The sequence below is a fragment of the Falco naumanni genome, chromosome 4 (assembly GCF_017639655.2).
Source record: "Falco naumanni isolate bFalNau1 chromosome 4, bFalNau1.pat, whole genome shotgun sequence".
NCBI classification, from domain to species: domain Eukaryota; kingdom Metazoa; phylum Chordata; class Aves; order Falconiformes; family Falconidae; genus Falco; species Falco naumanni.
The window spans coordinates 67,617,000-67,643,671 of record NC_054057.1 but is presented as its reverse complement, the minus strand read 5'-3'; the positions used below and the strand labels follow the sequence as shown (position 1 = coordinate 67,643,671).

Below are 26,672 nucleotides of genomic sequence, written 5' to 3'. Positions count from 1 at the left end.
ACTTGCATTCTCCTCAGTGTTTTCCTCCTTTAACATTTAACACTGTTAATTAATGCTCTGCTTGGAGACAAACTGGAGCTGGAACAAACCACGCGCCAACATGCAGCACCCCACTGCTCAGAGCAGCACATGGCCGGCATGCAACCACCGCTGGAAACCAGGCAGCAGGCTCACCTTCAAACAGACACTTGGTCTGCAATTTAACTTGCCTATTTATATTTTTCAGCCTAGCTCTTTCACTGCACAAATCTCTTCAGCACGCTCAGTTCTCAAAGAACTTTCCAGCAATGGCACCACTGCAGCCTTTGACCCACCATCCACCTGCACCTGATGAGCTCCAAGGCAGGCACCAGTGGAGAGCATCCTCTTCCTCCACGGTCAGCCAAAGAGAGGATCAGCTGCACCTAGCCAGCTTCACCAGCATCCCCCTTCTGCCCACTCCTGCTGCTACAAATTCCCTCCTCGATCCTGAAACGGAACTCCACAATCGACACCAGTGCTGAAAATCCCAGTCTCTCTCTCTCTCCCAATTAAGGCTGCAATGTTTAGCTTAGGCTGTGTTTCTTGTTCTTCTGGAGACACAGGCCCCCACTGGTTCATCTACAGAGAAGTACGAGAAAAACTAGGAGGAAATAAAAGTTGAGAACAGTCCAGAATTGTAGCTTACCTTTTCCCACCACCACTCTCAAATCTAAGCCCAAACAACTTTCAGCTGAAACAGGACTAAAGCTCTCGAAGCCTCAAACAAAGAAATAGGTGTTAAAGCCAAGACTGCAAGAGTTCGGTGCATTCCCCTATTTCCAGAGAAGTGCTTTAGAAACTAGGTTTGTTTGGACTCACATCTGCCAAGCCAGTACTGCTCCTTGCCCCTTGTTCCCTCTTTTTGGGAACAGCAGGAGAATGTTTCCTTCAGTCTATCACTGACTTCATGACAGCTGATTAAAATTGCAAGAGCAGTTACAGTGTGCCTGCCCTTGAGGTTAACCACACATAATCATCTTGTATTACATCAGGAATTGAAACATTTAGTTAGAATTGCTACATAAAATCTGGAAGAAAACTTAAGAGATGCCTATTTTGACTGAAAACGGCAACAAGTCACAGATTCCAGACTGGAATGCTGCTCCTCTTGGAGAGGTCTGGGGCAAGGAATGCATTTGCATGGCTGACAGGTAGGAAGAGCTGCAGGTCAGCACAGCTCCCGTCAGGTGTTCACTTCACTAGATGGTACGAAGGGTTCAGTCCCTGCCCCGAGACACTTTGCCAATCCATGCTTTCAGGATTTTACCACTCTGCGTTCTACCATCAGTGCTTAGAGCTCTCACTGCCTGTAACACTCACAGCTATAAAGAGACACATCCCACCACCAGGAAAGGTGGCCAAAACTGTAACAGGACCGATAGCAACATCCCCGCTTTTACACGGCAGGATAAACAGCCGAGCACTCCCCCAAACGCTCAGCAAGTGGGTGGCCACCTCTCCCAGCAGAGCTGCATCCGTCGCTGCGATGCTGATGAGCTAGAGCCGACCTGGTCTCACCACGGCAAGCACAGCAGGAAGATGACAGAGCGACTGTGACAGCATCCTCCCTGGGGAACGGCTGCTGCAGCCGGAGCCGGGAAGAGAACAAGACCAGACCTGGAGAAGTGAAGAACCTGCTATTCACATGCATGATGTTAACTGTCTCAATAAGCCACGTTAACCCAACAGTTTAGCACCAAAGCTATTTTACACAAACTTCACGGAAACTGCTGGCCTACCCTTCACATTGATATGGTGCTGTGCTCATTTCCTTCACATAAAAGTGACCCACGGCTTTATTTTTCATGTGGCTCATCTTGTACATCACAGAGACTGTGTGCTCATTTCTTACTAATTTAGAGGTGGTTAGTGTGTTTTCAAGGGGACTAGCATAAGTAAACAGACATCATTTCACTCTCAGGGGAAGGGTTTGAGCTAGGAGCATACGGAAGCATAAATTAACCAGAGTAATTAAGACAGGGGGGCTGAAAAGGCACACCAGTTATGAACTTTAATCTGGACAGTGGGGGGAAAGAGTTTAGAAAACTGAAACCCTGAAATCTCCACATAGCCAAAGCTGAGTCAAAGTCAAGTGGGGGGAAAGTACGCTTATTCTGTAATTTACAGTTCAGGATGCCCAATTCCTTCCTTCATCTTCTAAGAAAAAGTTCTGTGGCTTTTAGTGTAAAAAGGCAAGATATTTTAAACGATAGTAAAAAAAAAGCCCCTCCATGCACATTTTACTTTGTATCTCTGCCTGCTGAACTACTACGAAGTCACATCCTGAGGACCTGCAGCAGTCCCTCAGGACTAACAGAGTCTCAGAGCCTCTATCCAGCCTCAACTTGCCCAGCCTGTGCTGGATACATTTTGGGTTGATTTTGGTCATGCTGTTTCAAGGAATCTATGCTAACTTCCTCCCAGGGAAACACTGTGTCACGCACTTGCGTAATCTGGGCCAGCATCAATAACCTAGAATGGGAAAGCCCCTCTCCCAGCATCTATTAAGGCAAGAAGTCCATCGGAAGCTGCTTACAATTAGTATGTTTGTAATACTGCTCATCTGCATGGTCTCCTTGGCATCCAGCATGGGGTGACCTCACTCCGCAGCCTCAGTGCAATTCCACAGCAAAAAAAGGGCAATCAAACACATCAGAAACAAGAAACCACTAGTTCCAATGTTGGGTGTTTTTTTTTTCTTTCCTGTTTCCACTTAAAGACTGCCAGTGGTGATAATTAGCTAACCACACACAGACAACCCAGGTTTTACAGCTGGTATTTAGCATTCCAGGTATACATGTTAAGCTCTCCCCTGTGCCACCTGGTCCACTCCTGGCAAAGTTAAGACTTCCTTACTGATGGAGGCTGCCTGTAACGTTCCACAAGGCATGTCTGGGGGGTAGTAAGACCACGTGTCCTCAACTAGAATTATTAAATTCACTGTTACAGTGCATGCAACAACAGGATTTTCCAGTCCCAGCTCCTTTCCCTTCAAGCCTCTCTTTCTGGTCATACCACCACAAACGCACCTGGAAAACCAGGGCTCTTCTAGCTCTCCAAACATGCTCCTCCAGATAATCCTTTGGAGATGCAATAATAAAAGTATTCAAACACTTAAGCCTTGGAAAGATAAGAAGACTAACATTCAGCTGTTAAAAGGATTATTCTGTGCATGTGTGAGCTTGGCAGCCAAACAGTGTTGTATGTCCCCATGACCAGGGTGGATAAAGGGGACTGGCCACAGCCAGACCATCAGAGCAGCAGCACAGGCATTCTTGACCAACCTTGAAAAAGGTTGAGAAAGCACTAGAAACCATATCAGGAAGGATGCAGAGATAAATGCTTGCTGGAAGGTGAGTGGAGCAAGAGAATGAGGGTCCCCCCCAAAAAAAGGATGGTTGAGAGGGGGACACAAACAGTCCCTTGAGTACGAGCCAATAAAGGGCACAGGGTGGGACAAGAAGGACACCCCCACTGAGAGATCTTCATCACACATCAGGGAAGGACAGCCTCGTCTCTGGACACTGCAAGGACAGCGCACGGAATACAGAGAAGCCTGATGAAAAGCCAGAGCTGCTCTGGCTAACCCTAGCACCTCCAGTTAAGTCATCACCAACATGGACTTCAGGGACACCCCACCTGTCTGCTTGCCAAATCTGAGCTCTGCACAGCCTCCTCCGAGAGGGTGTCATGCCACAGCCTGCACTCTCCTTCAGCTGCATCACCCTGTGCCCAGGCCAGCACCATTTCTGTGGTTACTAACAGCGCAGGCAATCGCACAGATAAGCGAGAAGTCTCAAATACCACCGCACAGCTTTTCTGGGTTTTAATCTCGGTCTCCCCATCAGATAGAGAACACGCTCATATGACGAGAGCAAATGTTTGAGACCATGAGAAAAGTACCTCCAATGTCACAATCATCTTCCTGTACATGAGCCACAGGCTCATCCCTCGGACAAATCCCACGAGCGAGCAGTTTGCTCTGTTGCTAGCAGTTGTCTCAAGAAAACTGGTTTAAATGAAATAAAGAGATTTTAGAGGTCTCAGCTTCAGAAAAGTCAATCACAAACTCTATGCTTACACCACAGAGGAAGACAGCTGGTGCTCCAACACAACAGGTCTTTGGTTTTGCCGTGACACTGAGCCCGTTCCCTGGGGATGCCCCTGTAACGAGCTGATGCCACACTGCGCTCGGCAGGTCCCAAAGGGCCGTCAGACAGAGCCACCGACGCTCCCACGGAGGAGAGGGAAGAGCCCCGGGACCCCACTCGCAAAGGCCTCTTCCCAATAACAACTTATCTCCGCCGCAATGAAGTCCGATGATCGCCTATAAAAAATCGCTGCTTCGAACCTCCAGGCCTGCGACGTTTTCCTCCCAGGTGACGTTTCTACGCGGGGCCGACGGGAAGGCCCTCGGGAAGGGGCTACAGCTCCCACCGCCAGGCCTGCCGGGGCACGGCGCCGTGGCCGAGCACCCGGTACAAGGCCCCGCAGCCCGAGAGCTGCCGCCCGGCACGGCTGCCCGGCGCCGGTAGGGTGCCCGCTGCCCCCGGCACGGCCGCGCCCCCCGGGCCGCCAAGGCACAAGCACCGGGGTGCTGCTAAGCACTGGGGCGCTGTTGACACCCCTGCGGCGGCGGCAACCGGCTCCCCCGGGAGGGGCTGAGGGCCGGAGGAGCTGTCAGGGGCTCTCGGGCCCTCACCACCGGGGGCGGCCGCACCGCGGCCTGCCCGCCTCGGCCCACCACTCGCGCCGCCACAGCCCCACAGCGGAGCGAGGCCCGGCCCTGCCAGGAGCGGGGCGCTGGAGCCGGGCCGAGCCAACCGCCAGTCCCCGGCACCCCGCGGGTGGCACCCCGCCCCGCCCGGTACCTGCGGTCCCGGCGCCCGCGGCCCCTCAGCGCGGCGCCCGCCGCCCCATCGCCGGCTCCTGCGGCCGCCAGGCTCCGCCCTCCCGCCGCCACCGCCCGCCCTCCCCACGGCTCTGCCGCCGCCCGCCAATCACTGCACACCGCTGCGCTGACGCCAGCGCCGCCACAGCCAATGGGCTGCGGGGAAGCCGGCCGGCGTCGCTACACGACCCCGCTGGCAACAGCCGCTGGCCAATAGCGACCCGGCGGGGCGGCTCGGCCCCGCCCCCGCCGCCTCAGGCCCCGCCGCTTCAGCGGCCCTCGGCCAGGCTCCGGGAGGCCTCGGCCAGGCTCCCGGCCTCGGGCCTCTCGCCGCCGCTCCGCCTTCCCCACACCCGCGGTGGCGGCCGCTGAATGCCCGGGGCCGGCCCCTCCGCCCCTGCCTGGGGGCCGCCATGGCACAGGGCCGCGCTCCTGCCCCGCCGCGCCCCCGGCAGCACCGGCTGTTGAGAGGCCGCCGGGAGCCCCGGGCCCCCTCCCGAGGCCTAACGCCGGGCGCTGAAGCGACGGGAGGAGCCTCTCGGGAACATCCCACCCCCCAGCCGGGGGCATCAGCTGAGCCCCGGTGACCGACCCCGGCGCCGGGAGCAGCCTCCTCTCAAGGCCCTTGGCCCCGGCCCCAGCGCTCGGGCTTTGGGCCAACACCGGGTATTTCCGCTTTATTGTACAATTGCGTTTGGAACAGAACTTGACACACGCGGTATGATTTGGCAATCTTTATATCCACAATACATCATAACCATGCACAAAAAACGAGTGATGGGCATATTTACAAAGTGAATTGCACTTAACACAGGAACCAGGAATAAAAGTAAATTAAAGGAACCTCTCTTCTGGGTTGCATAAAGGGCCGGTGCTATTTGTAGCCTAACAAAGCCTGATAGACAACACTACTGTGCATTATCTGACCAGTGTAAAATAAGAATTAACCGTGATTTATTGAAACAGTGCAGCCGTGGAGAGAGCAATTTCACGGAAACATTCCATTATTCACCATTTAAACTGTATCACCTATTAAGACTCTATTAAGAGCCTCCAAATCAAGAGAATCCAACCTCAGCCCTGACTCGCTGTATTTTGCTTGAAGGACAGTCAAGTCTTCACTTCTAATTGCCTGATTTTTGTTTTCTTATTTAAAATTCAGGCCCCTACCTTTAATACTGTCTTTCCTAGGTCTTTTTTAATGAAGGAAAAAGGCCTCCCTAAGTGACTGACTTCATTAGGATCCTTTTTCTTCTACAGAGTCCAGAATCTCCAAGCAAGTTCTTCTTTCACGTTTGGAAGGGAAACAATCACCAAGCAGAGGCAAAACTCAACCACAATCAGCCCACAAACAGATCCCATCCCCAACTTCTGGAACAGTACAGCACACAGGAATCAAAGCATTGGGAAGCGAAAATACCTACTGTACATTTTTCCAAGCTGCTTTTGGTCAGTGCCCTACCCAAAAGGCACAGCCCAATCCTTGGCCATCCTGGCACATCCAGCTGAGAGTGCTCCCTCCTGTTCACACAGGGATAACCCCCTCACCATCCTTCCCACACACTGTGGCGTCATTACAAGTGATCTAACAGAATCAGCACCCAAACGGGAGGATCTCTAGGATGCAGCAGCTTTTCTACTGCTTTTAACCTGCTGAAAGTGCTGAGAAGCAGCCCCAGGGGGAAGAAGGGACCATGGTGCCTTCTACTTCCACCAGATTTGCATGGTCTCTATAGCACACACAAAAATCTTTTTAACAAAGTAGCAAGCAGTCACTCCTCAACTGGATTTTTACATTTATACAAGTATGGAGCTTTAAAACTTTCTGATAAAGCAAACTTTCTTGTCCTGTGCAGGCTACAAACTCTCGGTGGAGATCCCAGACTTTAACTCACCAAGTCTGTAAGCATCTGACTCAACACCAAGAAGTTAGATTGAGGCAGTCCACCCAGTGAATTTATTCTACCAGTTACCTGTTTGCACGCTCACTACCAAATCACTTTTATGCGTGAATTTTGCCCTTTACTATCCCCATAATTAATAGGGTAGTTAGCAGAAAAGACTCTGTCTCATTCTACATTGGAGGACCCATTCTAAGCATCAGCAGGAGCCTTCAATGGAGGTTTATATTACTGACACTGGGTGGTAAGCACCCAGTGGTTTTTAGTGTTATTTTTCAATGAAAATCATCCTCAACATCCAAGTAAAGCAAGTATAGCACATATTCCTTCTTTCACAGGCAGCTCCCCTGTCATCAGGAGTTTTACATAAGCCAAATTCTGCCCTCAAACCTCTTACGGCAGACGGAAGAGAGCTGGAACCTTTTCTATTTTCCTGGCTGTAACACCAAGAGACACACAAAGCCAGGGGAGTTGCAGTATGAAGCAGTCCAGATGAGATCACATTTAACTGTTACTTTCACATCAGGAAAGCATGGTTAAGGAGTCTGGCCTATTGGAGAGCTGCTTTGAATGTCAGACAACTCTCCAACAGTTCAAGCTTCCTCCGGATTCCTCCATCCAGGTCTTCCCCTCTGCAATTTCAGTAGCCATCACCAGCAGTGGGCTGGGTTGTAGCTATAGTTTCTGAAGGAGCACACAGTGCTTTCGGCAGGACAGCAGGGTACTCGAGACCAAAAGCATTTTCCTCTGTCTATGCACAGGCAGACTGTTTTACCAGGCAGAACTGGTCCACTGTTCTTTTCCTACCAGCACTAGTGGCCCTGTGCTTAGTCTAGGCACAAGCGCCTCAAAGCCTCAGGAGGGCCGTTTCTCTTAACTGCCTGGAGAGCAGCACAGCAATCTGGGAAAGGGTTAACACCTAGCCTAAAAAACTGTGTGCCCACAGCAGGTAAAACCACCGCTTCATTCACGGTGCTCACACAAGCTCTGTGTGTGCACACGTGCTTCCCACATCTCGGGTATACCAAAGAGTCCTGCTGCAAAAGGCAGCCAGCCTTTCCACGTCACACAACGGATCTCAAAAACAACCCAGACCCCTTGGCATGCACAGTATGGGGTCCAAGATCCACCTGCTCTGAGGAGGCTTTGGCCAACGCGCAATGAAGTTGTACGAGGGCTCGTCAGTACCCATACAATTTAACAGCACTTAAGCCCTAGAGATGAAACTTTTGTTGGGACTCTGAGGCAAAGTTTAGAGCCTTCCACAAAGTCAAAGACTAAAGAAAAATCTCTTTTAAGAGACAAGGAATTGACAAAACTGCTTCTCAGCTTCTTATACCAGGCCACATAGATTCTATAAACTTTGTGTTAAGAATAGAATTTGCAGAGTAAACACATTAACACATCAGCCTGAACTAGTAAGTCTTCTAACAGCATGGTTCTTCCTCATGTTATTCAACTAATTTCTTCATAGAAAGTTTTGTTTGAAAATCAAGGAGCCCAGCTCCACTAGTGTCCACCTGTTCTTGAATGAAGTATTTTCACCATCTCCGAATTCTCCATTCTCTTTGATGGCGTGCTCATGCTCATCTGCCAGCCCTCTAAATACTGACTGCTCATCACATTCTGGTCTAGGACCAGCAAAAAGGAGACATCTCCAGTTCCCACTGGCTATCCCTTCTCTCAACAGGATGCTATTAAAGTAAAGACCAAGTGGTGAAAGCGCTTCCCAAACCGGGACACCCTTAGGACAGAGCACTGATGACTAAAGAGGGATCTGTATCCTCATTCAATGGCATTAGGCTGCAAGCATGCACCCCTTCACCTTGAAAGTATCATCTAAACAAAGTTGAGAAGTGGAAGTGCTCAGCACCACGTGCACCCCTTGCTGTGAACTACAGCCCTCTAGGTGCATGCAGTACAAAATTAAAGGCATAGGTCTGGAAATCTTACAAAGGAAAAGCCATCAGAGTTAACTGCCCTTAATTTTATTACATAACCAGACAGAACAGTTGAGACTGGAATGTCAGATTTCCCCTTCAAGCACAATTCACAGTTTCATATTTGCTTTGTATCAGAAAAGAAAAATCAACTCACTAATACGCAGGTAGGATTCATCAAGTGAGGTACAGTCTCAGAATACAGAGCAAAAACTCACTGCAAATTGCTTCACTAGCCCTTCAGAGAGCAGCAGATGATCTCCAACTCTTCCTTTAGACAGTTTCACCCAGTATTTGCCTCATCATAACATTCAGCATATACCAGAGGGGATGCAAGTGCGTAAGAGCTAGTGAATGATGAAAAGCCATCATAGAAGATTTTCACAAGCTAGCAAGAGACTGACTACACGAAGTTGTGATAACATTCTTCCCATTCAGCAAAACAAAGTATTATAGTAGTTAGCCCTGCTGATGACAAATCTGTTACATCAGGTGAAGTACAATCATTTGAGAATTACAGTCTGCAATTCAGTAAAACAGAGAAAGAGGAAAACAATAGGTTAGTAGTTATGTGAAATCTTAATATTATGCATATTAGTAGAGGTCAAGAAGATTATGCACAAGGTCAATAGTGAAAAGATGATGAAGAGGAAGTTCAAGACGCTATGGTTCTGCAGAAGTTTTACAAAATGTATAAAGTATTGTGTTTGTCTACACAACCAAAACCCTTACAAGTGCAGGTATATACGTGACATGAAAATATTGCTTCACTCACTCAAACACGGGTAGGAGGGATCTAGAGAAAAAGCAGCATGCAAAAAAAACCCTGGATCTATAGAAGACCCTGCTTTCAGACACTGATCTACAGTACAAAATAAGCCTACTTGTACAGGTTGCAAAAGGTTTCTGAAATCAATATGCTGGCACTTACTGTACAATAATGTTAACTGATTAACATAAGCCATGAATAAATATTAAGCCACTTAATAAAGCCTGCACAAGCAGCACAGGCATTCACGGTGGCAGAGAAAGCAATGCAGACATACTTCATTGTTCCCAAATAAAACAAGAATAGAGAAAGATTTCCCAAGCAGGAAACAGTAAACTACACAGCCAGACTAACTGTATTAGGGGTAATTACATAATAAGTAATGTTATTTTCAACAGCTTGCTTATGTGTGTGCAGCCACTAAAAACCTCACTGTGAGACTTTATCAGGACAGAAAACAGAGCATTTGGTAGGATAGCTATTTTCTTTAATTTCTCCCCCATGTTGACAGAAACACCAGAAAAATATATCTGACTATGGGAGGGGAAAAACCTTGTCACCTAAATGTAGTTATTTCTTCAACTGTTATAGTCAAGTCACCATGGTTTCTCTCCCAGAAAAAAAAACCAAACCCAAAACCACTTGAGGAGAGTGTTTCATGGGATAATATCCAGCAGCAGATGTTCCAACACAAACATGTCTATCAGATCAGTGCCTACATTTCAAGCCCAAAAGTCACCACATTGAAGGGGGTTTCAGAGGCAGGGGAATGTTAGCCCTACAATTAAAGCTCTAAGATGAAAGGGAGGACTTGGGAACGGGGTAGAGGAGGGAAGAGGGAGTCACTGAATCACAGGAGATAAGAAGTGCACACAAGTTTCTAAATGAAGCACAGACGAAGTGAAGGGCACAAGAGTCATCTACAGGAGGTCACAGGTTCTGACAGCACTGGAGTTTGTTGGATTTCTGTCCATCGGTGGTTGGTGGGACGCTGATGTCGACTACATTGTTGCCAGGAGACTCATCGTGTGCAGACCTATCTGCAATCTGCTTCTGCGAAACAATGCGGTAGATTTCTGAAACGAGAACAAACTCGTTAGAGCCCAGAAAGACATTGCCTCCAACACAGCACGCACACACATCGGAGCAAGCTGTCAAAGAAGATGCTAGAACCCAAGAAGAAGAGTTTAACTTGAGAGCTGTGAAAGGGAATCTAGTCTGACCAGCTATGGCATGTAACATCTGGCTGGCTTGCCAGCTCTGTAATGGACACGCCAGCTCTGTCTGAAAAAGACAAAATTCCTTACAAAAATTCCAAAACAGTGAGTGCTTCCTAACCCATTCTTTTTCAACGACTCCATGAGCATGGATATTATTAAAAGGCTTTTTAAATGAAAGGGGAGCAGGAAAACAGGGAATCATCTTATTTTTTATTTTTTTAAAGAAAATAGGCAACATCATCTTGAAACACCACTCAACAGGATGCTTGCAAAACGTCACCACACAGCGGCAGCGACTGTTACCTGTTTCACACTATCTTCTGGCAAGCTGCTGCTATCAAATGGCAGAAGTGCCTACTCCTCTCTGCAACAAATCAGTTTTCCCACCTATGACAGTAAAAAGCCACACCGTTCCATAAAGCCCTATATTGATCCGAAAATGCTTTTCCTGAGGGAATTAATGTATTTGACTCCAATTAATTTATGCCCGAAAGCACACAGATCCACAAAGCTGTAACCGCTGAAGAGAGACTGCCAGGTTAAAAGCTTTCAGAAACAAACCATTTCAACTGCATAGTTAGAAGAAATAATTTAAGTTGAAAGTTTTTTAAACTACTTATTTCACCGACTATAAGCCCTCGTTCCAACTTCCCTCCATTGTGAGGCAGGAAAAGGGCAAGTACCTCCCTGGAAGCCTGTGGTAAATATTATGGTCGCATTCACAGAGCCACAGCCTCAAAACAGCAACACCCAAAGTCTTTAGTAAGGATTAAAAATCATGGGAGGCTATGTGAGTTTTGTTTACGTATTTATTTGTTTTCAAAAAGAAGCTGCACGTATTTACATTGTTTAAAATGGAAACCTTTTGCCCAAGACTGATCTCATTGCCCCTGGCTACCTTCAGCTCTTTTTGCTAAAAGGGTAGAGCGGCACAGAGACTGTCACATCTTCTGTGCTCAGTGATGTATTTTAATGCTAGCTGTTCAGAGTCACTGCCAAGGCCTCTTTTCTTTGGGGCAGCATCTCTTTGGTTCGGTCCCTCGTGCCCCCCTGCCCGTCTTTAGTGATCCCTCAAACTGGTGGCCAGCAAGGAAACTCCTGTCCTGCTGCTCCCACCCTCTTCCCTCCTCCAGGTCCCCCGTCATGGCTCCCAACTCACTGCTCTACACAGCACGTTTTCCCAGGTTTCTTCTCCTCCCTTAGAAGGATGATTCTCCCCCAGGTAATCACTTTAGGAATAAGCTTTTCAGGACTACTCAGTCTTACTAGCCATGTCCCCACCGTACCTGAACTGGAGAATCTCAACATTTTTAGGAGCCCAGGATGCTGCTAAGAGATAGCATTTTGAGTTGTTTGCCCAGCCCTGACCTCAGCTCGAGTTCTGGCTACCAAGTATTATCTGCTAGAGCAGATGGCATCGGGGTGCCCTCCTAGAGCAACCTTAGGCCATCTTCCCTACCCAGGGTCAGTCTCAGGGCAACATGGCAAGGGAAGACAGGATGGATAGTGACTGCTGAACTAGCGCTCAGAGCACTAAAGCTGTGGATACTATCTCAAAGCGCCAGGCAAGTTGTCTCAGATCCAGCCAAGCGTCACAGACAAGCAGTGAACCTGCTAGAAGGCTAGAAGACAGTCCCAGCTCAGGCACCAGGTGCTCTTCTCTGCAGCTTTATCTCGACAGCAACGTTCTCCACTTGCTTCACCAGTAGCTCTAACACCACAAACCTTGCTGGGCAGAAAATACAACCCATTTCTAGGCTGCCAGGCTCTTTACTTAGAGGAGCAGCCCGACTATCCTCTTTCTCCTACCTGCCGTTCCTTGGTCATCTTCCTCTGACTACAACAACAGAGTTGGCCAGCACCAGATTTAGTGATCCCAACACTTCTTACTGCTTCCCTGCACACCTCTGCAAAAGAAACCTATAAGAGCCTGCCTTACAGAATTCACCCTACTAAAATTCAGCTTTTTTCCTGCTAATAAACCCTTATTTCATACATCAAGACACAGTAATACAAAGCCAATTCTTTGGTCAACATCCAATAATTAACACACACCAGACACTTCCTGATCATCAAGTAGAACCAGAAGAAAGGCTCATTCTCATTTAACCGAAATCAGTATCTGGCCACAATAAAGCTTAGAAAATGCTCATCTTGAGATGTTGTGGAACATGCAAATCAGGCGTAACTTTACAAAACAGTGTACAGGAGACAGTTTATCAGTATAGAATTCAGCTACAGCAAGCAACAGTCAGGAATTGGATCTTTCCAACTCTTCATGCTCACGGCACAGATCTTAAAGTGCTTTTTGAGAGACAGAACAAACATCCTGACAAATTATATGGCATTTTCCCCTCTTTAGGGCAAAATTCAGATCTCATGCAGTAACCCAATACCCAATGTTTGATAGCCCTCTTCGTATTTAGATATGATTTCTAAGGGTTCTTTGCCAGTTACTTCATTTTTGGAGTGGAAAACTGCTCTGAAACATCAGCTTCCCTGTGGCCTCAAGGAGTATTTTGAGATATGACTATCACAGAACATGGAGTGGAAGGCAGGGTCTCTGAAAGCAGAGATGCTCAGGTTTATCAGGGTTTGTTAGCTCCAGTTCAGCAGTCCTGCAGGCCCATGCTGGTTTCCTTGCAACACCCTTGGGTCTAAGAACCCCATGCTTCCCAGGGCCCTGCTTCCGAAGATTAGCTCAGTCACAGAGCTACCCAAATGCGGAGTCACCTCAGCCTGGTGCAAGAATAATACATCCTCTGGAACACAAAATGCTAAAGCATACGGTGCTGACACACTCACACAAACTAAAGTCTAACTAAAATTAGAGTAAGATTAGGCCAGACTCCAAGTTCGGTAACAACTACCTACCCCAACTGAAGTAACAACACAGAGATGAGCGGTACTTATTTTAGAGCATCTCTCTTGCTCTGTGTGCTTCCCACTTCTACTGCTGGTGTACCTACACCAATAAAGCTTTACTGGTGAATCCTAGGCCTCATGTGCAGTAGGGTGCTCCCTTACTCCAGGGCCAAGAAAATATATGCAGGCAACTGCTCGACCTTAAGGAACGGAAATTCTAAGCCCCGGTCTGAAAGAGGAAGAAAGCAAGTAGTAGAGTACTACTACCTGGAATCTCTCAGATACTATGTGCAGTGGACCTACTGCACAAGCCACGTAGCAGTCCCACACATACAGCAAGTCTGAAGCTGCAACCAGACACTGTGCACTGAGTAGCCACACCTACAGCAGTTACACACGCCGAGGAACATTCTTGGGCAGTGGAAATCGTAAGACTTGGCCTCACTTTGGCCCGTGACCACTATCATGTTCTTAGACAATTCCTGGGACTCTTCAGGAACATTCCCAGAAGGCAACCTACATGCAGCTATGCTGTTGCTGCACAGTCAACTACAACCTGTACCATCAGCTGAGAACAAAAATACTACGTACCAGTCTGCTTTGGTGCAAGAGAACAACCTGGAGCATTTAACTTCCTTCCTAGCACGGCTGTGGCTTCACCGCCTAGATTTTACACAGGCACAGAACAACCAGCACCTTTACAACAGTGCTATTGCAATAGTTTGATTTTTATGGACCATCAAGAGACTAGAAACCTCCAGATTCTTGGGTAGAAAAGTGGATGGGAGGCAGAACACACTGGTAAGGTTAGAAGGCTGGCAAACTAACCATCATTTCCAACATTCATTTCCAAAACATTCTAGATAACTGCAAAACGTGCCCATAATGATGATGCACTACCCCAGGAGGTCCTCTGAATCCATAACAAACCATACCTGTAAGGATGTTCTTGAAGGCTTCTTCTACGTTTGTTGAATCCAGGGCAGAAGTTTCAATAAAAGATAAGTTATTTTTTTCTGGAATAAATAACAAGTGGTTCAGTTAAAAACTTTAATAGCACTTTATTTTTTTTTTTTTACTTTTGAGGGTTTCACCTTATTTTTAGGCCAAATCAGCCAGGGAACAATCTCTTTTAATTATTTTTTTTTCCTGTTACACTAGGAACAACTTGGTGCACCATTTATTTAGCCTCTAGCGCTTTGGCAGCGTCACCACTGACCGCTGCCTTTCCATAGTGTGAGAACATTTTCCTCTCCACAGCCCTTGCTCAGTCAAGCAACACAATATTAGTCTCATTTGGCTCCAGATCACACCTAGAAGTACCTTGAGCAAGAGCACAGGCAAAGGCATGTTGGCCGCAACAGGAGTCACAATTCTCCTCTGCAACCCCCAAAACACACACAGACCTACACTTTCCTAATCAGACCCTACCTTCAAATTACAATAAAGCTCCTAGTAACACAGTCTGTTTTCTTCTTTCCTCTTACAGTGCAAGAGGGTTTTTTTTGTTTTTGTTTTTTTGTAATAAAAGAGGACTGTGAGGAACACCCAAACATCATGCCTAGAATGGTATCATACCACCTGCCCAGAAATAGGCAAACTTCAGTCATAGAGCTTAAACAGCAACACCTGTACCATCACTAGCTATGTAAAACAGCCTTAGTAGGAAGTCAAGGGCAGAAAAAAAAAAAAAAGATGCTGAACAAAGTGACCAAAGTAATACACTCTCCAGGGTGCCTACTAACTTGTTTTGCTCCTCTTACATAGACTTCACTTCTCATTCACCTGAAAGTTTTAAGTGGTTTTACTAACCACAGGGTACTTGCTTACTAGCAAACTTCAGAAAACAAGTTTAAGCAAGCCCTAGTAATATTCCCAGAAGGATCTTAAAGGCTATACATTTAAATTCCACCTCCAAGCTTGACGGCCACACAAAAGCAAGCTGAGTGTCCCTAGGCCTGTAAGGGCAAGAGTATCTGACCAGTGCTCTGCAAGATAAGGAAGAGGGACAGCTCATGCAGTGGCAGCAGCTCACATAGCCCACTTGATTTCTCCCAGCAACTGATAATCTCCAAGACTGATGATTTTATGAAACTTAAATGAAATGAGAAGTTAATGAAACATTAAGTGAAACATTTAAAAGAAACTAGAAGACACTACTATATACATCAGTGCTCTGGAGCAGAAACTACACCATGTAAGAGAAGGTTCAGTATTCATCTGCAGCGTCCACACTGATACATGCTCAGTAGAACTAGGCCTCTAATTTTCTCTTCTAAACGTTGCTTACTGTTTCTAGCCTGGCTAGAGGAAATGTTTAATCTTCAGCTATCAGGCAACTCAAGAACAGCGTTTCAAAAACATGTACCACCACTAGATTAAAAAAAAAAAAAAAAGAAAAAACAAAAACAAAACCCACGCATGCTATCTAGTAAGCCAAGATATTTTAGTTTTTAAAAAAACTTAAATGCTTTTTTTAGGATCAAAAATAAAACGTGAGGGGAAGGCTCAGTCCTGGACAACAACAGCGTGACTACAGCTTGCACCAACATCATCAAGTTCAGAAAGCACCAAGCCAGAACACACTGTCTACAAACCTGCAAAAGCCCGAGCCTCATCCGTGGGCACAGCTCTCAGATGGCGCAGGTCACTCTTGTTACCCACCAGCATGATGACAATATTGTTGTCTGCGTGATCTCTAAGCTCCTTTAGCCAGCGCTCCACATTCTCATAGGTGAGATGTTTGGCAATGTCATAGACAAGAAGAGCCCCAACAGCACCGCGGTAATATCTGAAATCACAAGGCACATTCCTTTACAGAGAGCCCTCCAAGTTACACCAACCAACCTGGAATCCAACTTGTTTCTAATGGTTACTACTACAAAGTTAAAAACATTCCCCCAGGCCGGGAAAAGTTGTGCTGATGCAAATACTGTTGTTGTTGGGGCGGGGGGGTGGGAGTTTAAGCCTAAACCCCAGTTCCAAATGCTGGGTTTTTTTAATGGCATTCCTAAAAAATTCCAATGTATGTAAGAAAACACTGAAGAGACTGCGGAAGCCATGACATTCTTTGTCTGCTAAAACGGCGTGCAAGAAAACTCACAATGCACTTCAGAAGGTTTCTGTGAAGTTACAACTTACCTTTCTACTAGGCAACCAGTTTTTAGTAAAATGTCAGTATTCATTGCTGATCTTTAAAATGCCTCCTGTCCCTCTTAAAAATTAAAGAGGGGGAACTCTGGGCTATATTGACATCCACAAGCACATAATATGAGAACGGAGTGTGCTCCCTCGGGGCGGGTTCAGGCTCATTTCCACTCAAGCCAAGGGCTGAGGCCAGCATAAGCCGTTGCCCATCAGCAGCCCCGGAACGTCCATCTCGCCCACACAATCCCACCGTTTCCCCTCTGCTCCACCAGCACCTGTCTGACATGTTGTTGAACCAATCTGGGGCACCAAGTCAGCAGAAAACATTCACTTTTTACTGCTGGTTAGTGTTCTGCTGGCTTAGCAAGCTGAACTGGCCCAGCAACGCGTCAAGCAAGAGCCGGTGCCAGCACAAAGGAGAGGCAGGATCACAGGGCTGCAGATCCCCGATTCTCATCAGCCAAGTCTGTTGCTAAACCAGGCTCAGCCAGCAGTTTTTCTGCTGCATTTTTACAGCAGTAAGAACAATTTAAGGGTCACCAAGAAAAAAAAAAGTTTCTGGAAAACACACTAAAAATTATAAGAAACAAGCAATTTGAAATTGCCACTTACCTCCGCTTCTACACTACTTTGCTTTTACATTCCTTCCCTATAGATTAATCCCTTTGGGCTCCACGCTCCTCTTTTTTTCTCCCATCTATTCTGCAATACTCTATTCCACCTCACGGAAAAAGTTCCCCTTACCTTGAGTTTAATACAAATGGCTCAATCTGTGCATGACTCAGAAACAAGCTGGTACCTTTCAAAACAGATATACATCTGTAACATTAAAATATTTTAACTTGCCTATCAGAATATGCCCTGGATAACTAGGCCTACAACAAGGCTTCCTTTTTTTTTTTTTTTTTTTCCTCTAAGAGGTACTTTTGCCTACTACCTGCACAGAAACAGATACACCCAGAGGTTACATCTTAAAACAGTCTGGATTAACAAGGTGCCATGCACCACTGTTCTAAATACGGGTGTACCTAATGCTGCAGCTTCAGCATTATCACAGTTGCCTTCCTACTCCCTGGTTATTCAGCATGCACTCCTGGACCTAATTTTCAGGGCTGTGACTAATTCAAAGTCATTGAGATTTCAAGGGAGTTTGTGGCTGCAGACTGTCCTAAAAATACCCTCAGTCTCGAGACCGAGGGGGCAACAAAGACCAGAAGCCACAGGTGTTGCAGTAAGTTACCATGCAGAGACTAACACCTGAAACCAAACAGTACCCAGTTTTTTTCAATGACATTCATTCCATGTGATGAAGACAGCACATGCAGGGCAGGGAAAACCACAAATCACAAGACTCAGAATTTCCCCAAATATTTTATTTAAACTGTCATTTTTTTTCTATAATAACATCATTAGAATCTAGAAGTTACTTTCATTATATTAAGCAAGGAACACAAAAGTATTTGCTATCTTAAGACTTGGATCTACACTGAAGCCTGTCGCAATGATTTTGTCCTATGTCCCAGATATGCTTTGTTAATGCTCTACCCATAAATTTATCTGCACCATCTCTGCTCGAATTCTGCTGTTAGCCTCAGCAAAGACATAGTACTCACGCTGAGGTAATGGCACGGTATCGTTCCTGTCCTGCAGTATCCCAGATCTGCGCTTTTATCGTCTTCCCATCCACCTGAATGCTCCTGGTGGCAAATTCCACCCCAATGGTGCTCTTACTCTCCAGATTGAACTCATTTCTTGTGAAACGTGACAGAAGGTTACTCTTCCCAACTCCGGAGTCTCCAATCAACACAACTGAAAGAAAAGACATTATTTTCAAAATTAATCCAGCATTGACACAGTGCAGTGGTGCTACCTGGCTGCTACACTGCCTTGCAGGCATGACCCAGAGGAGTTGCACAGTCAGATAAACATTGGAGAAAGTTATGCTGACACCACCTCGGACTTTACTTGCTTTCCCAGCCCCAAAACAGCCCCAAGCCTTTTTGTTGCTAGCAGCTGCTCAGTTCCTCAGAGATGGAAATGAGAAATTGCTACAGGGACTGTCAACAGCTAAACCTTGCTTTGGATGCCCCACGCTACAGCCGGTAATTAGAGGTAAATAGAGGTAAATAGATGTCCCTTGCACGCTGGACCTTTTGCAGGGGAAGGCTGCAACCCACATTTTAAGAAAAAACAGTCAAGCACACAGCAACAGGCTGTCTGCCTGACAAAAGCCTGTGTCCAGTATAAGCTTACTCTGTTCTTATTTTAAAAGCAACAACCACGTAAGCATACAATTATTTGCAGTCCCCACTGGGGTCACACAGGGTGTTTTATTTCAGTAATTTAATTCATAAACATGTTGACCACAAAAAGGGGGAAACAGAGGAAAATAGCATCAATAGTTTGACGCTACAGACAAGACACAAAGCAAAAAAGAACTTCACCCAGCAAAACAACTTCTAGTAGACTGCAGGAGAAGTAAAAGGAGCTAAAAATCTCTGCCTCCACACGAGGTGTTGCCATGATAACCGAAAAACGTTAGTGCAGAAAGATCTTTAGCACACAAAGCCCAGCTTTACCGGAAGGAGCTGTGAAAATAAAAGGCACATCTGATAGCAGGAGTTTCCCCCTAGTTCGGGGCTGAAGCTCCCCGCGGATCCCAAGACACACACCTCTGCCATTCCCCTCCGGCGGCTGCTGCTTCACCCCGGCCACACCAGACCAGGCTCTCCACGACACCTTCTCATCCACAACTCCAAAGACAAAGACTTGTCACAGGAGGTTCTTGACTATGCAGCTAACGCAACTAGGCACGTTTTCGTCAATCCCTGTATCACTGACCATGACAAGAGATAACTAAAGGGAAACAAGGCTAAAAGCAATCAAGTCATCCTCCCTTCTCAGCAAAGATTGTGTCACATATGTCTTTGGTATTCAAGCTAACAGTATCTTGAGCAGAAAGAACAAAGGTAGTCACAGTGAGGCTTCTTCAACCTTGGGAATATTTCCTCCTTCACTTCAAAGTACAGATTTCTTGATCTTCCTCATTCATACAATCTGCTTTTCCTATCGAAAAGCAGACACAGGCAGAAAACATTCCTGATCCCTCCACAACAAATTACGGAAGGCTCTTCCCATTACACACGTCCAGAATGAGCTTGCCAGCATTCTCCCAGGGCCAAGGATTGTACTCGCCTTTTAGTGTTATTACAGCTTTTTTTCTGCTCAGGTCATTGTTTCAGGATACAGCTCTGGCAGCGCGCTCGGGCAGCTCACATACCTCCCCACCCCTGCTAGCACATTCCCAAACTTCTGCTGTAGCCCTGCAACGGCTCCTGAGCTGCACAGGGAGATTGCTGAAACGCTCTGGGCTCTCCCCCCCAACCCCCTCCCAGCATCTCATCCGGCTGACAGCACAGATAGACGGACAATTGTGCTAGCACAGCTGAACAGTCAAAATACAACAGAGGCAGGAACAAGCAGCCAGTGGATTGTGGCAAGGCGCCACAACTCCCCACCCGGGATAGCTTAAATCAGCTCCTCACACTGCTCTGCCTTCGCTGGCAAACAGCCTAAACCATTTTTTTTAGGGCATGAGAACAGATCTATAAAGAAGATTTTATTATGAGTTCTAACTCTAGGATTTTGTTAGCTTTATTTTCCAGACAAACAGTTTTTCATCACTAATTCCATGGGGCATTCCAGGAACAGAACGAAGGTCACCCATCTTGCACAGCGATCTGCTGGCTTGGAGCAGGCTGTACCTGACAAGCAAAACCCTCACCATGACCAGAAGGAGGTAAAAACATCCACCACACAAGCCAGTCCAGCTTGGAAAACCCCTGAAGCTTCCAACTGCTTCCGAAGGGAGTTACCTTCTCGTGAATCTGCAGCTCGAGAAAGCACAGCCACCTCTCCAGGTTCCAGCCACCTCCTCTCCTCTGGCATTTTAAAATTATCAGCTTTGTGCATTAACCATGCAAATGGCTCTCAAGTCATTAACTCCATCTGCTGCAGGGAGAAAATTCCAGGGTTCCTGTGTTACTTTTAGGGGGTTACTTGCCTCTGCTGCAACCTGGCAGCAAAGCACCAGGCTCCTCTCTAACCAGGCTGCTCCACATTCCAGCAGAGCTTCTAGGAGAGCATTTTTGAGAAGTTACTGGACACAGAGGTAACAAAGGAAGGCAACCAGATCCCAGCTCAGTAAATAATGTTCTCTCCACCTTACAGTCTCCAAGTACTTCTCAATCTTGAGCATTACACGAGCGTTTACACTTTCATGGGAAAAATGCCAAGACTGGAGGCCCCCATGCAGAGAGAATCCACAAACTTTTGTTGTCTATTCGAACTGAGCAAGAAGATACCTTCAAGATTCTGGACTAAGCAATTAGATCTTGGGAAAGTTCCTAAATTTGGGAACAGACCACCAGACAGCATTGCATGTTCAAATGCAGCAGTCTCGACAGAGTAGAAAAGAAAGTTTCAAATCAGACCTAAGAGCCTGAATACTCCCTAAACATCTCACCAGAACTGATAAACTCACACTCCCTAAACAGTCTTCAGGGCCACAGTGGTTAATAGAAAGATGCACTGGTTTTAACTGGGAAGTGACCTGAACCAACAACCAGCACCCGATGGCTGTAAGCATAGAATCCAGCCACACTTCGTGCCCTGTTTACATCCCGAATCGTGGCACTGCTCCTTCAAGTCTTTCCCGATTTTCCCTCTCCTCCACCACACTGTGCCAGCCTGTGGGTCACCGTTCACCACGTCACCCATTTATCAACAGGAAAGCATTCAGATCTGCCACCATCGTCACCGTGCTTCTCATGTCCCGCGAGGCCACACAACGCAGGCACGCCCCCGGCCGCCCCAGCGGAGCACGATCCCACCACCCAGACCTCAGGACCCTGGTACAATGCAAGCAAAAGACAGAATTAAAAATCCAGGGCAATATGTTGTCGGTAATAAAAAAAGTTTCAAAAAAGATCAAGTTTGCAACAGAATTTTAAATACACTGGTTTATTAATCTGGCAAATATATTCTTTTGAACAATCAAGAAGATTAAGGCGCTCTCTAGCAGAGACCACATAAGCAGAGTTCATTATAAATACTAAGTACATAAGGTTGCCAGATATTGATGACTAATATGCTGTGCATTTGTTTTTAATAAGCACAGCCTTTGTTAGGCTTAAGCTCTAATCAGAGCAGTCTAAATTCCCACAAAGGTAAAAGAAAGCTCTTTTTTTTTCCTACGGGTGGTTTTTCCTTCCTTTTTCATGAGCCAGCATACATGTGCACAACCTCAAATTTAGCTTTTAAAATAAACACTGATAATAGCTAATCTTGAGAGAAAAATGAATGTGCAGGTCGTATTTTAATAGGTACAAGGCTCCCAATACTTGAATGACTATTAAAAGGACAGGAATTAAATTCCAGATCCAACCCATTCAAAAATCCTCATGAAATGTTCCTGCTTTTTAACCACCCCAGCTACAAAACTAATTGGGGACAGAGCCCTGAACCACTGGCTTTGCTTGGGTTACATCACCGAAATGCATCTACAAGATCCTCACAGCCTCATTATTCTGCTCGGCTCTGCACACAGAATTCAGCTTGTTCTCCCAAAGGTTGGCTCAGTCATTTTGTTAACAAACAACATTTTGTTGCGATCAATAAAATAAGCAGTTCTGACTGTCGTGATGCACACAAAAGAAATGGCAAACGGGAATAAAGATAAAGAGGCACTATTTTGGCAGAGCAGCTTTGACTATAACCACACTCGCATCCCCAGAGTGCCACCAAACCTTAAATTAGTTTTCGCCCACTGTGTGCTAGACCAAATAAACCAATAACGCTCCTGCAGCCCTATGGAAATGGCCGGGGCTGAAGCAGAAGCGCACGGACAGTGTGAACGAGGGAACACCAGGAACAGCGAGCCAGCTACGCACAAAACTCTTGCTACAAACCCCTTGGCCATTTTCAGCCCCAAACAACTGTTTTCTAGGCAGTGTTTCACATGAAAGAGACTAACGAGAAATGGGGCTTTAAAACTTTTCATAAAGGTGATTAATATAATCTATGCTAAACAACAGAAGTTCCTATACAAGCAGCTCCAGATCTACTATATATAAAAGTAAAACCCATGACTTTAAAGCAACGCTGCATTCAACTGGAGTCATCCTAAATAATTACAGTGCAAGGATGCAAGTCTCCTAAACAAGTGCAATTGTAAATGCTAAAATCAGAGTTCAACCAAATTTCCTTTGGAAACTGGTGGCAGGGGAAACGGTCAAACCTCAAATTTATTAAAAATAATCTCTTCCAGACTGCAACCCTCCTCCACCATTGTTTCTACCCCGACCCCTACACGTGCCTGATAGAAGAGAGTTCAAAAGCAGTCTATGTAGCTAAGAAGGGGCTAAACCAGAAGTCAGTCAAACCCCTGGATATTATTTTTTTAATTAAGTCAATCCCTCTTGATATTTAATTCCATTATTGAAAGGGGGCAGATGGGAAAGGAAGGGGAAGTTAGTCCTACAGCAGAGACCTCATCCCACTTGGTCCCATCAATATTCACCATTTCTTGCCCAGTCCCCAAAAGCCTAGAAAGAGGAAAGGCAAAAATGACTAGACAGGGAAAGGGAGTTGTGGGTGGGGTTATTTCAAAAAACCACCATCCACACAACTACCCTTACCCAAAAGATGCAGAGAAAAGGCCAATTCTCGCCCCTGTTTTTCACTAAGTGCCACAAAGTATGCCAAGTCACTTTGCAGCACCAACAGCAGGACTCCTAACCAAATACCTTTAGGTTAAGTTTCACTCCAGATAAAATTAAAAATGTGTTTCACAGTGGCGTAAGTATTTTGAAAGATGAACGCAGTTTTGCCTACCTTGTTGACTATTCACAGAAAGAAAAAAAGAAAGAAAATTTTGGGGCTTTCAAGTTCCTGGCTATTAAGTCACTTGGGAAAACTGACAGTGGAATGACTTCAGAAGCAAACTAGCTTCAAGCCAGACATTTTGCATACTTTCGGAGGGCAGTCTGCTTTACAGGTAGAGAAGAAATCAAGGGTTTTTTCCACCCACTACCTCAAAGACTGTAAAACAAATACACCAAACAGGCAAAAACATCCATAAAATATTTCCAACAGAGTAATTGGTCTTTCTTTTCATCAACAAGGAAGCGTGGAACCGCTGCTGCACTTGTTGGCGTTCCTGTATGTGCACTGTTCCCCGACATCAAACTCCCAGGGAATTTTCCTGGGGACGAGCACCAACCCACACCCCCCAGACCCCCTGAGCACCACAGGCACAACCTGAACCTCGCCTCACGGCGAGCTCTTCGGAGGGACCTGAGGGTTCCAAGCCCTCGAGTAGACCAGACTTGAGCCAGGCTGGGAAACACGAAGGGTTTCACACCCATCTGCGTATTCCATGGGCCTCAAAGGCAGGGTTGTGGGACGCACCAGCAAAAGGGTCAAGGCGAGCATCGTCACACGGGCAGGCCAGGGACCCGCCACAGCCTTTACACAGGCAGGACAGCAATGGCAACAAAAACAGCCCCAGCCAGCGCACCAAGAGCAGCCCCAGGCCCACCGGGGCGGCCCCCTCCCCTCGCACAGCAGCCCTGACAGCCTGACTTGTCACAGGTGCGGTGACAGAAAGATTCAAACAACCCCAGGCAGGGCCACAGGGACACCGTCCAGCCTCCCGGCTTCAGTTATAAGGGTCAGTTCGCAGCCGACCGCGCTCCCCCTTGAAGCTGAAGTTTTTTCTGCTCCCGCTCGGCCCCAGGGGCGACCCACACCGCCAGATGCGACCCCCGGCTCAAGCCCCGCTCCCGGCCCAAGCCCCGGGCCTCTCCCCCAGCCCAGCCCTCGCCCCGAGGCGGATCGCCGCCGCCCCCCCGACGCGGCGGCCCAGGGAAGGCCCCGCCGCAGCCCAGCAGCGAGACCGGTGCCAGGCCCAGCCGGGCCCCACCGCGCACAAAGGCCGCGGCGGCCGCCCCCGGCCCGGGACAACGAGCCTGGCGGGCAGGACCGGGCCCGGCGCCGCCGCGGGTCCGCCGAGGGGCCGGGGCGGCCGGCGGCAGTACCTTTGAAGAGGTAGTCGTACTCGTCGTCGCGGGTGCCCATGGCGATGGCGGCGCCGACCCTCTGGCTGCCAGGCACCGACCGCGGCCCAGCCGGGGGGGGGGGCGGCTCCCGCCGCCGCCTATCAGCGGCAGCCAGAGCCCGCAGGAGGCGGGCGGCGCGCCAAATCCATCAACGATACCCAATAGACGACTGGCGCGACTCTGACTGACGGGCGACGCTGTCCAGTCCAAAGAGGGCAGCTGGGGAGAGGCGGGGCTTCAGTGCCTAAGCCGGGACCCTGCGAGACGAGGCGGGGCCGGGGCGCGGGAGGGGCGGGATCTAGGGCGGGAGGGGCGGGGCGCAGAGCCGAGCACCGCCCGGCCGCGGGGCGCAGGGGTGGGGGCTCTCCGGGTGTGGGAGGTGTTCGCGGGGGTGGGGGGGGGGGAGTGGGCTGCCGGGGGGGAGGGGAGTCCCGAGGTGGGGAGGGGCCGCAGGGGTGGGCCCGGGAAAGGGAGAGGCTCCCGGCGGTGGGGTGGGTCCTCGGGGGCGGGCCGCGTGGGTGGGCCCGCGTCTGGGAGGTGTCCCCGGGAGTGATGGGGGTTCCCGAGGATGGGGGGGGGTCCCCAGAGGCGGGAGGGGGACCCGGGTGTGGACCCGGGGTCAGGGGGGAGCCGGGCCGGGCCGGTCGTCAGCGCAGCATCCCGGGCCGCGGGCAGGGGCAGCCCCGGCTCCGCTCCGCACCGCGCCCCGGGCCGCGGCCGGCGGGAGAAGCTGCTCCGGCGGGACGGCTCCGCGCGGGGGCGCGGCTGCTGCTCCGCGATCGTTCCCTTCCGCCGGCGCGGCCTGGGGCGGGCTCCCGGCGGAACCCGTGGTGGCAGCCGGGGGCCGCTTTGCCAGGCGGGGGGCGCGGCGGCTGCGCTGGCCCGAGCAGGGCGGCCTGGACCCCCCCGCGGGGCTCCCCAGAGCGGCTGGGGGCGCGCAGGGCCGACCCCCCCGCCTCGGTGACCCCCGCCCGGCGCTCGCCCTGCGCAGCTGGTTTAACGCGTTTGATTTGTGGTTGCGCCAAACCTTCACGGGGAGGATGCAACTGCCGCCGCCGCCTCATCATCATCATCCTCCCCGTGACGTGCCGGGAATCGCCAGGGAGCAACAGAGCAACGAGGACCCCGGGGGGGCCGTGGCCCCAGGGCAGGATGCGGCCCCGGCGGTGCCCAGCCCCAGCAGGAGGCTGACACGCTTCCTGGAGGACGGCAGCTACCAGGAGAGCGCGGTCTGAGCGGGGCACGGAGCCCCATGGGGAGACCCCCCCAGTGTCACCGCAGCACGACCCGGGCTGCTGGGACTTCTGGCCACTCCAGACCCCCAGAGCTGTACGGGGGGATCTGGCAGCATCCTGCCCCCCAGCATGGGACCGCCAGCCCCGCCAGCCAGGTGCTGGGCAGGGTCAGCGCACCGGGGGGGGGGGGCTGGGCCCAACTCCCCCTCGGCGGGGTGGTACCCTCTGGGGGGCTCAGGGTCTTCCTCCCCCTGGATGGTCCCTGGGCAGGGTGGGCAATGGGCTGGGTGGGGGTCCCTGCCCGCCACCCTCCCTGGAGGTCGTTCCTCTCCACCTTCTCCCCCTCTGCAGTGCCCCAGTGTGGGGCAGGGGTCTCATCCCCTCAGCCGGATGCCCCCATGGGGCCTGTGCTGCACAAGGACCCCCGAGCAGGGCTGGGCTGGGCCCCCGGGTGGGTGGCATGAAGGTTTCAGGGTGCCCCTCTCGTCCCCAGCCCCCAACCCCCCTCTCCCATGGGAAGGGGGGGGGCCACAGGCCTGCACCTGAGGCTCCCCCTGAGCATA

The 26,672-nt window shown here is 49.0% G+C and overlaps 2 protein-coding genes across 4 annotated transcripts in view; both read right to left on the bottom strand.

Annotated features, from left to right (window-relative positions):
• The window catches only part of MARCHF2 (membrane associated ring-CH-type finger 2), a 37,992-nt gene extending 33,016 nt beyond the window's left edge, over nucleotides 1-4,976 (bottom strand). The window contains exon 1 of one of the 3 annotated variants that reach the window (XM_040589203.1): nucleotides 4,893-4,976. The gene's annotated coding sequence lies outside the window, so the exon portion shown is untranslated. The other 2 variants (XM_040589205.1, XM_040589204.1) reach the window with 2 other exon arrangements.
• Nucleotides 4,977-5,631: 655 nt separating this feature from the next.
• Nucleotides 5,632-24,992, bottom strand: LOC121086041 (ras-related protein Rab-11B). Its single transcript, XM_040589210.1, has 5 exons — nucleotides 24,854-24,992; nucleotides 18,368-18,563; nucleotides 16,205-16,398; nucleotides 14,543-14,623; nucleotides 5,632-10,598 (listed from the first exon to the last, which is right to left on the bottom strand). Exons 1-5 carry the CDS (start codon nucleotides 24,891-24,893, stop codon nucleotides 10,453-10,455), a joined length of 657 nt encoding a protein of 218 aa, XP_040445144.1. The 5' UTR covers nucleotides 24,894-24,992; the 3' UTR covers nucleotides 5,632-10,452.
• Between the last annotated feature and the right edge of the window lie 1,680 nt (nucleotides 24,993-26,672).

What these genes read in the sequence shown, in the direction of transcription:
- LOC121086041 (XM_040589210.1), bottom strand. Translation starts at nt 24,893, where the DNA reads ATGGGCACCCGCGACGACGAGTACGACTACCTCTTCAAAG. An exon ending in GTACGACTACCTCTTCAAAG is followed by an intron (nt 18,564 to 24,853) that starts GTACTGCCGCCG and finishes CTTTTCTTTCAG; the next exon opens with TTGTGTTGATTGGAGACTCC. An exon ending in CTTCAAGAACATCCTTACAG is followed by an intron (nt 10,599 to 14,542) that starts GTATGGTTTGTT and finishes TTCTCGTTTCAG; the next exon opens with AAATCTACCGCATTGTTTCG.